Source organism: Thamnophis sirtalis, unplaced genomic scaffold (genome assembly GCF_051295495.1).
Source record: "Thamnophis sirtalis isolate CommonGarterSnake01/CBP01778 unplaced genomic scaffold, rThaSir2_p1.2 scaffold_4, whole genome shotgun sequence".
Classification (NCBI taxonomy): Eukaryota; Metazoa; Chordata; class Lepidosauria; order Squamata; family Natricidae; genus Thamnophis; species Thamnophis sirtalis.
In genome coordinates this window covers 10,990,951-11,003,564 of record NW_028261384.1, presented here as the reverse complement: position 1 = coordinate 11,003,564, position 12,614 = coordinate 10,990,951, and the positions used below count along the sequence as shown (strand labels likewise).

At 45.1% G+C, this 12,614-nt stretch overlaps 1 protein-coding gene across 5 annotated transcripts in view; it reads right to left on the bottom strand.

Moving 5' to 3' along the window:
- DPP6 (dipeptidyl peptidase like 6) overlaps positions 1-12,614 on the bottom strand; it is a 637,674-nt gene that overhangs the window by 34,076 nt on the left and 590,984 nt on the right. For all 5 annotated transcript variants that reach the window (XM_087712475.1, XM_087712477.1, XM_087712474.1 and 2 more), the window contains exons 12-15: positions 12,451-12,489; positions 11,198-11,305; positions 8,767-8,858; positions 5,102-5,149 (exon numbers count right to left, since the gene is read on the bottom strand). In XM_087712475.1, coding sequence (XP_087568601.1) covers positions 5,102-5,149; positions 8,767-8,858; positions 11,198-11,305; positions 12,451-12,489 — 287 coding nt within the window. The remainder of the gene's footprint in view (positions 1-5,101; positions 5,150-8,766; positions 8,859-11,197; positions 11,306-12,450; positions 12,490-12,614) is intronic.

Sequence of the window (12,614 nt, the reverse complement as noted above, 5' to 3'; positions counted from 1 at the left end):
ATCTCCTAGTTTCTAGCCTGATGCCTTCAACTCCCCAAATCATCCTGCCAGTCATCAACCTACAGGAACTGAGCTAGAGGAAGACTGAGATGATGAAAGCTTTTTAAAGTTTTAGGTCTAAACAAAACAAATTGGCAGATGATATAACAACATAATGATTTTAAACCAGAATTATTTTTGTTGGGGATTTTACCAGAAACCTATAGTAAAGAAAATGTATCTTTGATTATTCACATAATAACTGCAGCTAGAATTGTATTGGAAAAGTTGAGAGATCGCTAGAGATGAGAACGTAAGTCATCGCTGGATTGAGTTTCAAGCTGTTGCCCCTGGGGAAGTGGACAAGGCCATGAGAGCTGTAGGTGCCTCCACATGTGTGCTGGACCCGTGCCCCTCCTGGCTGGTTGTAAACAGCAGGGAGGTGACACGAGGCTGGATCCAGGCGGTTGTTACCGCCTCTCTTCGGGAGGGGATCTTTCCCCCCGCTTTAAAGGCGGCGGTGGTGAGACCCCTCCTGAAGAAACCATCCTTGGATCCAGCTGTTTTAAGTAACTATCGTCCAGTCTCCAACCTCCCCTTTGTGGGGAAGGTTGTTGAGAAGGTAGTGGCCTTTCAGCTCCAGCGGTCCTTGGAGGAAGCCAGTTATCTCGATCCGTTCCAGTCTGGCTTCAGACCTGGCTGCAGCACAGAAACCGCTTTGGTCGCGTTGACCGATGATCTCTGGAGAGCCAGGGATGGAGGCCACGCCTCCATCCTGGTGCTCCTTGACCTCTCGGCAGCTTTCGATACCATCGACCATGGTATCCTTCTGCGACGACTGCGAGAGGTGGGGGTGGGAGGCGCTGTTTTACAGTGGTTCTCCTCTTACCTCTCGGACAGGTCGCAGTCGGTGTTAGTTGGGGAGCAGAGATCGACCCCTAGGCCCCTAACGTGTGGGGTGCCTCAGGGTTCGGTCCTGTCCCCCCTTCTTTTCAACATCTACATGAAACCGCTGGGTGAGATCATTCGATGGCACGGGATAAAGTACCATCAATATGCAGACGATACTCAGTTGTATCTGTCCGCCCCGTGCCAACTCAATGAAGCGATGGATGTGATGAGCCAGGGACTGGATGCTGTTAAAGACTGGATGGGGGTCAACAAGCTTGTGCTCAATCCAGAAAAGACCGAGTGGCTGTTGTGCTTCCCTCCCACGAATTGGCCAAGTACTCCATTTCTCAGGCTGGGGGGCCAAATTATACGCCCCTCAGACAGGGTTCGCAACTTGGGAGTCCTCCTGGACCCACAGCTGACCTTCGAACATCATTTGTCAGCTGTGACCAGGGGGGCATTTGCCCAGGTTCGCCTGGTACACCAGTTGCGTCCCTACCTGAACCGGGAGGCTCTCACAACAGTCACTTGTGCCCTTGTGACCTCTAGGCTGGAATATTGCAATGTGCTCTACATGGGGCTGCCCTTGAAGAGCATTCGGCGACTCCAGCTAGTCCAGAATGCAGCCGCGCAAGCGATTGTGGGTGCACCTCGGTTCACCCACATAACACCTATCCTCCGCGAGCTGCACTGGCTACCTGTTGATCTCCGGGTGCGCTTCAAGGTGCTACTTATCACCTATAAAGCCTTTCATGGTAGCGGGCCTGGGTACTTGAGAGACCGCCTACTGCCAATTACCTCCACTAGACCGATTCGATCGCATCGATTAGGCCTCCTCCGAATTCCATCTTCTAGCCAGTGCAAACTGGCAACTACCCGGAGGAGAGCCTTCTCGGTGGCTGCTCCGTCCCTTTGGAACAAACTCCCCGTGGAGATTCGGACCCTCACCACCCTCCAGTCCTTCCGCGCCGCTTTAAAGATCTGGCTGTCCCGGCTGGCCTGGGGTTAAGATTGTAGCCCCACTCGAATTGTGTGATTGTTGTTGTGTTTTCTTTTAACTTGCTGTATTGTCTATTGTTGTCTTCTCCCCCACCCTCTTTTGAATTGTGAGCCGCCCTGAGTCCCCCCAGGGAAAAGGGCGGCATACAAATAAAGGTAAAACTAAAAAACTAAAACTAAAACGTGATTTAAAAAAATATTAGAATGTGCAGAAATGAATGGATTAACACTGGCAATTAAAGAAAAGGGAAAATCTAACTATTATAGTATCTGAGAGTTATTTTATCAATGGTTAGAGAATAAATATGAAAATTAGAAATGAAACTAGAGGAGTGAAATAGGGAAACTGTATTAATAAAGCCGAATAAATTAAGAAGGGGATTGTTATAATAGCATATTATGTATTAGTATCAATTTAAGAATAGATAAAATAATGAATATGGCTGTAATTTTAATTGTTATTGCACAAAATATTTGTACTCAGATGACACACTGTTTAATGAAAGATGGAATGTTTGTATTAAAATAAAATAAAAACTTAATTAAAAAAAAGAAGAAATTGGCTTTTTTTTAAAGGATTGGAATTAAGATCAAAATCTAAAATGGTAGCAGGTAAGTACTGAGGGCGAAAGACATAATTATATATCAAGTGTGAAAAAAGGCAGTTTGGTTTTTCAACCTTGGCGACATTCAGGTATGTGGACTTCAAACTCCCAGAAATTCCGAAATTCTGGGATTCGAAGTCTATGTATCTGAAACTTGCACAGAGTGGAAAAGATTAGTGTAGTGGGTAATGTGCTGGATTAGAAGTTCGGAGACCCAAATTCTAGTCCTCCCTTAAGCACAAAGGTTTACCCTTGATTGTGATATCCAAAAAAGGGCTATTGATCAATTTGAAATGGACCAGAGTGGTTAGGTGAAGGTTAAAAACATTCAGGGAAGACACTTCATCCCACAGTTCGGCTAATTTGGGCTGATAATAACAAGAATATAACAAATGAAGCAGTGGTGGGATACGACCGGTACACCCTGGTATGGGCGTACCAGTGCCTGCTGGGAGCACCAGGTGCCATTCCAGTATGGTGCTCCGGAGGGCCCACCTGCCTTCCTTACATGAGCCGAAGTGGCGCAGTGGTTAGGGTGCAGTACTGCAGGCCACTTCAGATGACTGTTATCTGCAGTTCAGCGGTTCTAATCTCACCGGCTCAAGGTTGACTCAGCCTTCCATCCTTCTGAGGTGGGTGAAATGAGGACCCAGACTGTGGGGGCAATATGCTGACTCTGTAAACCGCTTAGAGAGGGTTGAAAGCCCTATGAAGCGGTATATAAGTCTAACTGCTATTGCTATTGCTATTGCTACCTGTGTTTGAGCCGATCGGGCTTCCGCGCATGTGCATGGAGCGTACGGTACCTGTGTGACGCTCCACCAAGCAGCTGGAACGTTGCGGGTGGTAAGTACACATGCGTGTGCAGCGTGCATATATGTGGTGGACGCCCGGCCCCGTTGCACCCTACTAGTTGCAATGGGATCCGGAACCAACAACTGAAATGAAGGCAAACATATGTGTCCCAGGATAATGCTGCTGTCAGCCTCTGCTTCGCTTGCTTGCTTTCAGCTGCCATGGAAACAGGGGGGGAGGGGATGGTATTTGGGATGGGAATAATTAGTACAGAAGGATTTGTCAAACAGGGAGTTTTGTTCTCACCATCATCTGCGCATGCTGATGGCCGATGTTTGGACCTGGTCAAGGCCAACCGTCCTGCATACCAACCTGATGATGCTACTTGGAGATGCAACCCACATGACGCCTAAGGGAGATGCAGATTGGGCAATGGGGTGGGGGTTGCTGGAGGGCAAAAGTTTGATATGTATGATTTCCCGCTTTTCTGGCTCAGACCTTGCTTTACTTCGCTGCTATCTATTCATAACCAGTAAAAGTACTTTTAATTCCACAAACATTGGAGTGAGAGGTTTCTTTCTTGGTTACTGAGGGAGGCATGCTTTGACAGGTGCAGGATCCAATCTGTGTTGGTCACTGGGCCCAGAAGTTTAGTCTTCTGAATTTTCAGATCAAGCGAAACGAGAGAGAGAGAGAGTAGTTCTCTGAGGATGGGCCCCAGTAGGAGCCCTAAAGCTCGGAAGACCTCTGGTCCCAGTGACTGACCAAGATTGGATCCCGCAACAATAAATTTCATTCTGCGTCAAGAATCTGATTAAAACAATGAGAAATCCAAGAGCTGCGTTTGAAATTGCCTTCTTGGTGCACATCTACGCACTGAATCACTGAATTGATGCATCCACCAGGGTCGCGGGGGTGGGCTAATGGGGGTTCGCACGGGTTCAGGCAATTCTCTAGCTTGGATTCTGCCAAGTTTGGCAAACCTCCAAATGCCACACCCATCCCTCCCCTCCCAGGAGTCTCCACGCGGCCCGGTAAGTGTAGAGCCTGTGTGGAGGCTTTTGTGGGTGGGTGGGTATGAGCCTACCGGAAGTTCCAGAAGTCCAGAAATGGCCTGTTTCTGGCCTCTGGGGGCCTGGGAGAAGCAGTTTTCACCCTCCCGGAGGCTCGAGGAAAATCTCTAGAGCCTGGGGAGGGCAGAAAACACCACGCCCACTCCGCCATGGTGTAGGAGGCTGACTAGGCCACGCCCACCCAGCAATGAGGCAGCGAACCCATTGCTGCAATTTTTGAAGCCCACTCCTGCCAGGGTATCCTGGATGGTTTACATGTGGAATATGAAGGTGACTGCAGATCTTTTAGGAAGGGCTTCTTCAACCCCTGCCATCTGAGGGGATGACAGACAAGCATAACCTTTTCCGCATAACGAAACAAACAAAAGAAGAACAGTTCTTCTATTGGCCGTAGCTGATCTGCCTACGATGCTGCAAATGCCAGTCATTTGGGAGGTGATGTCATAACATGCTCCTAAAGATAGTGGATAAATGGGAAAGGTCTTGCTATGTTGTTTATCTTTAAAATGCATTTGGTTCTCTTTAAAATATTCTGTGTTGGAATGTTTGTTTCCTCCCTTCCTCCAAAGTAAATACATAAATAAATAAAAACAAGAGTATTTTGAAGACAAAGAACACAAAGACAAAGAAAGATAAATAATTATATCCCCAAAATAAAAGTTGGGAAGCTGACAGCAACATTTTTTTTACAGTCTAAGTGGCAAGAGTCTTTTCCCCAAGAATAATTAGAAAGTTATCTTGGCATAAAACCAGTCATACCTGTATAAATGCCGAGTCCTTGGCAACTCTTCTGTGCTGAGGAAATAGCTAAAATAAAATACACACATAATTAGGTTTTTAGGAGCAACATTCCACTGAGTTCCCTAAGCATAAATTTCTTTTAAAACAGAAGTGAAAAACGTCTGGCCAAAAGTTTCTTAGGTGCCAGAAACATTTTCAGAAGTGTTTGTTTCTTGATAAAATCTACATCCCAGGTTGCTTTTTCTTAGGCAAGTCTCTAGTCCTCATGGCTGGGAGTTTGGGGGAAAAAAAGTGGGTGATTTTAGGTTTTCCCTTTCTTCTGTACTTCCCAAATGTTCATTTCTGTCTCCCGTTTTGTATAACTATTTTTTTCCAATGCATATAAATGTATCTTCAGCTTTCAGGTGCAAAGGTGGAACAATATGGAGATATAAGGGGGGGGGCAATCAATGATGCAGGGGGCATATAAAATATTGTTTCACTATCTGAAACTAGTGGACAGGCTGACAATTGCAACTCTATTAATTTTGTTTACTTATTAAATATACTTCCATAGTTCTAGTGCAGGGGTGTCAAACTTGATTTGAAGGCCACATCAGGGCTGTGTTTGACCTCGGGGGGGGGGGAGTGGGTGTGGCCATGGTGGGTGCGGCCAGGTCATCACTTGTTTTAGGGGCACCTGTGGTAGCCAAGGGCAGGACTTCCTTCAGATACTCCCTCCCTTTCATTATAATCTCCCCTTCCTTCCTTCCTTCCTTCCTTCCTTCCTTCCTTCCTTCCTTCCTTCCTTCCTTCCCTCCCTCCCTCCCTCCCTCTTCACTCTCCTTTCTTCTTCCTTCCCCTTTCCTTATTTTTCCTTCCTTGCTCTCTTCCCATCTTTCCTTCTTTATCTTTCCTCTTTCCCTTTCTCCTTTCCTGTCCGTTCTTAGATGCTCAAATGGAAAAGGGGAAACATTTCTCCTTTTTTTTTGCTTTGCTTCTAGTTTGTTTTGCTAGCCCTTTGCCAGGGAAAACGGAGTCTGAGGGGGTGGGGGTCGATGCAGCCTCTCTGCCAGCAAAATTGGAGCTTGGCCATCTGCCAGAGAAAACGGAGCTCGGGTGGGGTGGGGGGGGGGTCCATGCAGCCTCCCCTGGCCTCATTTTCTGCTGCAATGGCCTCCTGCAGTCCTCTGCCAGCGAAAACAGAGCTCAGGGGGCTGCCGAAACTCCGTTTTTGATGGCAGACTGCTGTAGGAGGCCATTGCAGCAGAAAATGAGGCCAGGGGAGGCTGCATGGACCCCCCTCCCCACCCGAGCTCCATTTTCTCTGGCAGAGGGCTGCAGGAGGCTGTCACGGCCAGAAATGGAGCCTGGGAGGGTCGTGTGTGGCCCTCTTGATCTCCGTTTTTGCTGGCAGAGGTAGCGCTGTGCAGTTCTTCGCTGTTTCCAGAGTGGCCCCCGTGGACCAGATCTAAGCACCCCGCAGGCCTTGAATTTGACACCCCTGCTTTAGGGGTTTATATGATAGTTAAAAAGATAGAAAAAGTGTAGCTGCAGGTGTTCTTCAACTTATAACCACTTGTTTAGTGACTGTTCAATGTTACAGTGGCACGGGGGTAAAAAAGTGGCTTATGACCAATCCTTCCACTCACAACCATTCCCATGGTCACGTGATCAAAATTCAGGCACTTTGCAACTGGCATTATTTATGATGGTTGCAATGTCCGTGTGTGTGTGTGTGTGTGTGTGTGTGTGTGTGTGTGTGTATCGCCATTTGTGTCCTTCCTAGCTGGCTTCCAATAAGGAAAGTCAATGGAGGAAGCCAGGTTCCCTGCATGCAATACAACAACTGCATGACTCACTTAACAACTGTGGCAAAAAAGCAATTGTAATTGGGGTGTAACTCATTTATCAACTCCCTTACTTAGCAATGGAATTTCTGGTCGCAGCCTTGGTTGTATATCAAGGACTTACTTGTATTGCTTAAACTGTAGCATCATTTAAATTCACTCCATTCTATTTTCGCTGAGCCTCTCTGTCTATCCATGCTCCATTTTCTAGGACCCTACCTAATTGTGCTCCTGATTTCTCTATATTGTATTTCCTAAATTATGGGTCTATATGGATGGTTGAAATCATAAACTCTTCTTCCTTTGTGTGGCTAAAACTGTAGTTGGATGGTAGCTATTTCACATTTGAGGGCAACGTGTCCATGAACTATATTTGAACACATTTATCAAAATAACATGGAAATCAAGCAATTAAATATAGTCACGTGCAATTATGCTTTCCAAATTAGTCACGGCTTTCCAGCTGTCGAATGAAACTGACACAGAATCTCAATGTTGATCAAAGCGACAGAAAAATAACATTTCCATTGTACTGATTTAAACTGCTGCCTTAGCAAGATTGATGGTTCTGCAATGAATCCTCTTTAACAGCTCTCATTCTTCTCCCCAAATTAAGACATTTCAGACACAAGGAATTATATCATCCAATGCATTTTAATACAACTTTTAACAAATCCATTACATTTTCTTTTCTGACAACTGGATCAGTTCTGCACAAAGATCAAAGGGCAAATAAGATATATCCAAAGTGCTTCTTTTATTTGAAATGTCACATAATAATAATTAAATGCATGTGTTGCAAGTGAATCCAGAGGTCATAAAATCCAACTCCATGTTCAATGCAGGAATTTGCTTAGCCATTCCGGGCAAGAATGGCTTCCAGTCATCATTTAAAAATCTCCAGAAAATAATATTTATTGCTATCACAGAATTCCTCCTAAGGTTCAGTCTGAATCTTCTTCCTCTTATTAACTCAATTTATGGAGCTTAACCTGTCCCAAAGCAGGGAATTGATCCAACCCTTTTACTATGTTAGTGTTATAAAATGATAATTGTATAACTAATTGATATTTTTAAAATGCCTTTGTAATGTAAACTTGCTTCTTCCCTCAAATTATTGCTCAAAGGGGGTGAATTCCAGGATAGAATTAACCCCATAAGTTGAATGCAATGCAATTTTAATGAAGTTGTAGATTGCATTGGCCCATTCAACTGCTGCATCACGTTGCTCGCTCACTTTCAGATGCAGATCCATTACTGTCAATCCAGATCTTCCCATTCTATATGCATTAGAAATTATTTCAATGGCCCTATGGAAGCAGGAGGGTCTACATAACAACCTGTGATTCCTATGCTCATTTCACAGATTGGGACTTTCACTACAACCAAAGTAAAGCCAATACACATTTATGTCAACTCATAAATTTGCCATGGTTAGGAAAGGGGAGGAGTGCATTCCATGCATACTTTTGGCTAGAGTCAGATCTCAGATTACTACAGCAGGCTTGGGAGGGGTGCATCTTGTTGGGAAATGTGATTTATGACACAGACTGGGGGGGGGGGCGGGAAGGGAAGGAATAGGGGTAAACTTCAGCTATAATTCAAATAAGGCTCAGATCTGACTGCAAAGCGATATTGCCAAAATGGTGATCCTAATAAATGACTGGATTTCTCTTGAAACTTGGCTCGAGGCTAATGAATTAATTAGGGCATCTTTTGGAAACCTGACCGACACAGATGCTTTCCACTGATCATGTTATCATATGTAAATCTCAAATCAGTGATACAATACCACTGGCTTTGTTAAAGGGAAAAAAAAGATCAGCTTCCTTTACTGTAAAAAAAAATACTTACATTTTATGCTGCTTCTCATCATAGCCCAAAATTTTGGACACATCCCAGTCACCCGATGTAATAGACTGTAAATTGTCATTGCTGCTATTGGGCTGCCAAGAAAAAGAAGAAAAGCAGGACTTCAGAAAGATTTAGCACAACCTCTTATCACTGAAATTTACAAACACATCCCCTGAAATTTTCTACCACAGTCTGAAAAACAGCATTATGCTCCTCCTTTCCTCTACAGTCTTAAAATATAAATGCCATGTAAATAAAGGGACTTGAATTTATGCCCGAAATAAACATATTCCATATTCAAGAACAGGGGTGTCAAACTTGATTTCATTGAGGGCCACATTAGAGTTGTGTTTGATCTCGGGGGCCCTGGGTGGGCATGGCCAGCTCAATGTCACACGTCGGGGCGGCTGAGTGGCCTGAGCACTCTGCCAGCAAAAACGAGCTCCCGAGCTCTGTTTCTGGCTGGGACAGCCTCCTGCAACCCTCTACCAGTGAAAATGGAGCTCACAAGGGCTGCACACAGCCCTCCCTAGCTCCATTTTCACTGGCAGATTCATTGGGGGCCAGCCCTTCACTGGAGGGCCTCAGAAGCCTGGGGGCAGAGTTTTTCACCCTCCCTAGGCTCCGAAGGCTTTTCTATAGCCTCCAGGAGGGCGAAAACTGCTTCCCCTAGGCTTCTGAGGCCCTCCAGAGACCAGAAACAGGCCCATTTTTGGACTTCCGGAACCTTCAGTAGGCCTGTTTCTCCCCACCCTGAGCCTCTGCACAGGCCCTGCACTTACCTGGCATGATGAATGGGCCGCATGGAGACTTCTGGGAGGGGTGGAGTAGGCAGGGCCAGCCAGGAGTGGGATTTGGGGGTTCACCGAACCGCACAGAATCTTTGCTAGAGGTTCACCTGAACCTGTGCCTACCCCCAGCAGCCCCCTCCTGGTAAAGATAGTCCTGTAGGCTCAACTGGCGGAATTTTGAATCCGGTTTGTAAGTTCCCATTTTTGGGTTGGTTGCAATTTTGAATGGTCACTAAACAAGGTCATAAATTGAGGACTGCCTGTGTAAGCTCATGGAAATATCTGGACAGCAACCCTGTTATAAAAACTAAAGCAGATTTTCTTGGGCCTTGATACTTTTTGACTTTCTCAAATTTCCAGAAATAATATTTAAATAGCAGCAAGAGAGAGGACACTAAATTCACATTTTTGTTCCAATTATGCCCCAAATTCAACAGCTTTTTTTCCGGAAAAAAAGAGAGACCATTCGAGTCTTACTTGATGAGATCCGAGGACCATCAACCAATTATTAAATTTTTAACACATTAAACTGTAGTGCCCCTGACTGTTCTTTACGTATCTTAACATACACATTTTTGAATGCATTAATAATTGATGAGTTCCACTGCAAAAGTCAGAGAAGTGGAAAGAATCACATTACAGTTGCTACATTGGTTTCAGAAATATGAATAGTAAATTCTATTAAAGTGGGAACAAAATACATTTGTTCTCATTTTCCTCCCAGGATGGCTAATCATAATAATGTATTTATTCTACTTTGGCATTTGTTGTATTTTTGTCTCCTTCAAGAAGCTTACAGACTATGAGTTCTAGCCCCTACTTAGGCATGAAAACTGGCTGGTGACTTGTGGTAATTCCTCTCTCTCTCTCAGCCAATGGTGGGTTCCTCTCCCCGTCGCTACTGGTACACTGCGCACGGGGCCGGGCATCCTGGTGGTGCATGCGTGCTGTGCATGCACATGCACTCCACCACGCCTGCGACACCCAGCTGCTTGTTGGAGGTCACGCAGGCGTCGCACGCTATGCCACCGTATGGTGGCCGCTGCTCCCGGCTACTATCGGTATGGCCGTACTGGGCCGTACTGGCTGAAACCCACCACTGCTTTCAGACCTATGTAGTTTTTGAGGAGAAAACCATGTTCATCAACTTTTTGAGAATTACTGTCATAAATCATACTGGGTGTTTAGCGGGTCATCATGTGTTCATCCTTAATTAAACACTGATTGCAATGGGCATTTTTTTGCTGAAAAACTAGAAGCAAATTTTGGGAACTGTGGGACATCACAAATGGCCATAAATAGTTGCCAATGGCCCAAAATGCAATCACATGACTGTGGGCGAGAGAGAGGGGTGGCCTTTGGAACTCCAAATCCGCATTGTAAGTGGTTTTTTGGGGTTGGTTATGACTTGGGTCACTAAGTGAGGACTACCTGCAAATCCTTCTGGTCAACAGGGCCTTCAACTTCCACCAGTAACAAACCAGCTTTCCTTCCACAAAACTTTGGGTCATAGTCTGATATTGCTTTGCTTGGGCAAAGGGATTCTGAGCCTGATTTAGCAGCAACCAATCTGTCCTGTCATAAGAATTCAGGCATATTTATTTTAATCTTACCCACCTGCTCCACAAAGGCAGACTCACCTGAGATGATGACATGGCAATATGGTAGAACTCGCCTCGTCCGCCTTGGGGAATGGCTCGGACGAAAAAGAACTTCTTGCCATCTTTAGAGAAGATGGGCTCTTCATTCTGCAAAACAACAAGAAGGTGCAAATGAAGTTTATAAGGATGGTATAAAACAGGTAGCGAGAGGGAGAGGAGAGAGGGGGGGAGAGAGATGGACACAGGGAGGGAGGGGGAGAGACAGGAGGAGAGAGGGCGGAAGAGGTAGAGGGAGAGAGAGGGGAGAGTGGAAGGGAAAGAGAGAGGAAGAGGGAGGGGGAAAGAGGGAGAGGGAGTGGGGGAGAGAGAGGGAGAGAAAGGGAGAGAGAGAGGAAAGGAGAGGGGGTGGGAAGGAAAGAGGAGGGGGAGGGAGGGAGAGAGAGGGGGGGGGAAGGAAAGAGGGAGAGAGAGGGAGGGGAAGGGAGGGAGAGAGAGGGAGAGAGATTCATGTCAAATGCAGCAGAGTCAATTCTCATTCTTTGAGAATGTGCATCTCTTCCGTGGTAGCTACAAACCGAACTAAATCATCATGCAACAGAAGATCCTGCTCTAGCTACTCATTAATAAAATAGATCTAGTTTTCTTTTTTATTTTAGTAGGACCCTTTATCAAAGGAAGGAGCCCTGAAGAGATTTGAGGGCACCAGAAGCACCTTGATCTTCAAAGATGTTGTCTTCCGGCCAAAGTTTTTAAAAAGCTTCAGACACACGTACAGAGATCTACAGAGAAATAGCCAGAAGACACCTCACAAATCTACTTTAAAGGAGACTGCAGTTCCATCCTCCATTTCTGACAAAAAATAATGTGCTAAGAGCTGTAATAACTGGACCAAATTTATCTTTGCAGAGACTTCTAGGGGGAAATTGTCCCCATTAGAACCAATCATAACATTGATCTCCTGAGTTGTGTGATGGGATCAAGATCAATTTTCAAATTGTGTACTTAGAACAGCGATTGCTCTGAAAATAGTTTGCTGAACATTTGAAAGCTCTGTGGCTGTTTCCAAACCTTTGCAGTTCTCTTTGCAGAATGAAATCAAAACGCTTTCAAAGCCACAATTAATCTGCAACGAAGTGTGAATTTATATCTCTCTTAAATCTTCACACCTGTATAAATATAATCCTTGCTGTAGTGAAAACAGTAGAACATTTCCATTGGTGAAAATATTATTTTCTTTTGTAAAGTCAAAGAACACGGATCCCATTTTAAAAAATATATATATCTCCTATTACCTGCCGATGCAGCCAGGCTGTGCTTTCATCCTCATGTTTCTGAAACGAAGAAGCATAATTAAGGTATTATGCTATATTTTGCATTTATTATATTTTGCTCATCAGTGCAGAAAGCAATTTGACTCCCTTCCAACCGCGAATGAGCAAAAAGAGAGTGAAACATC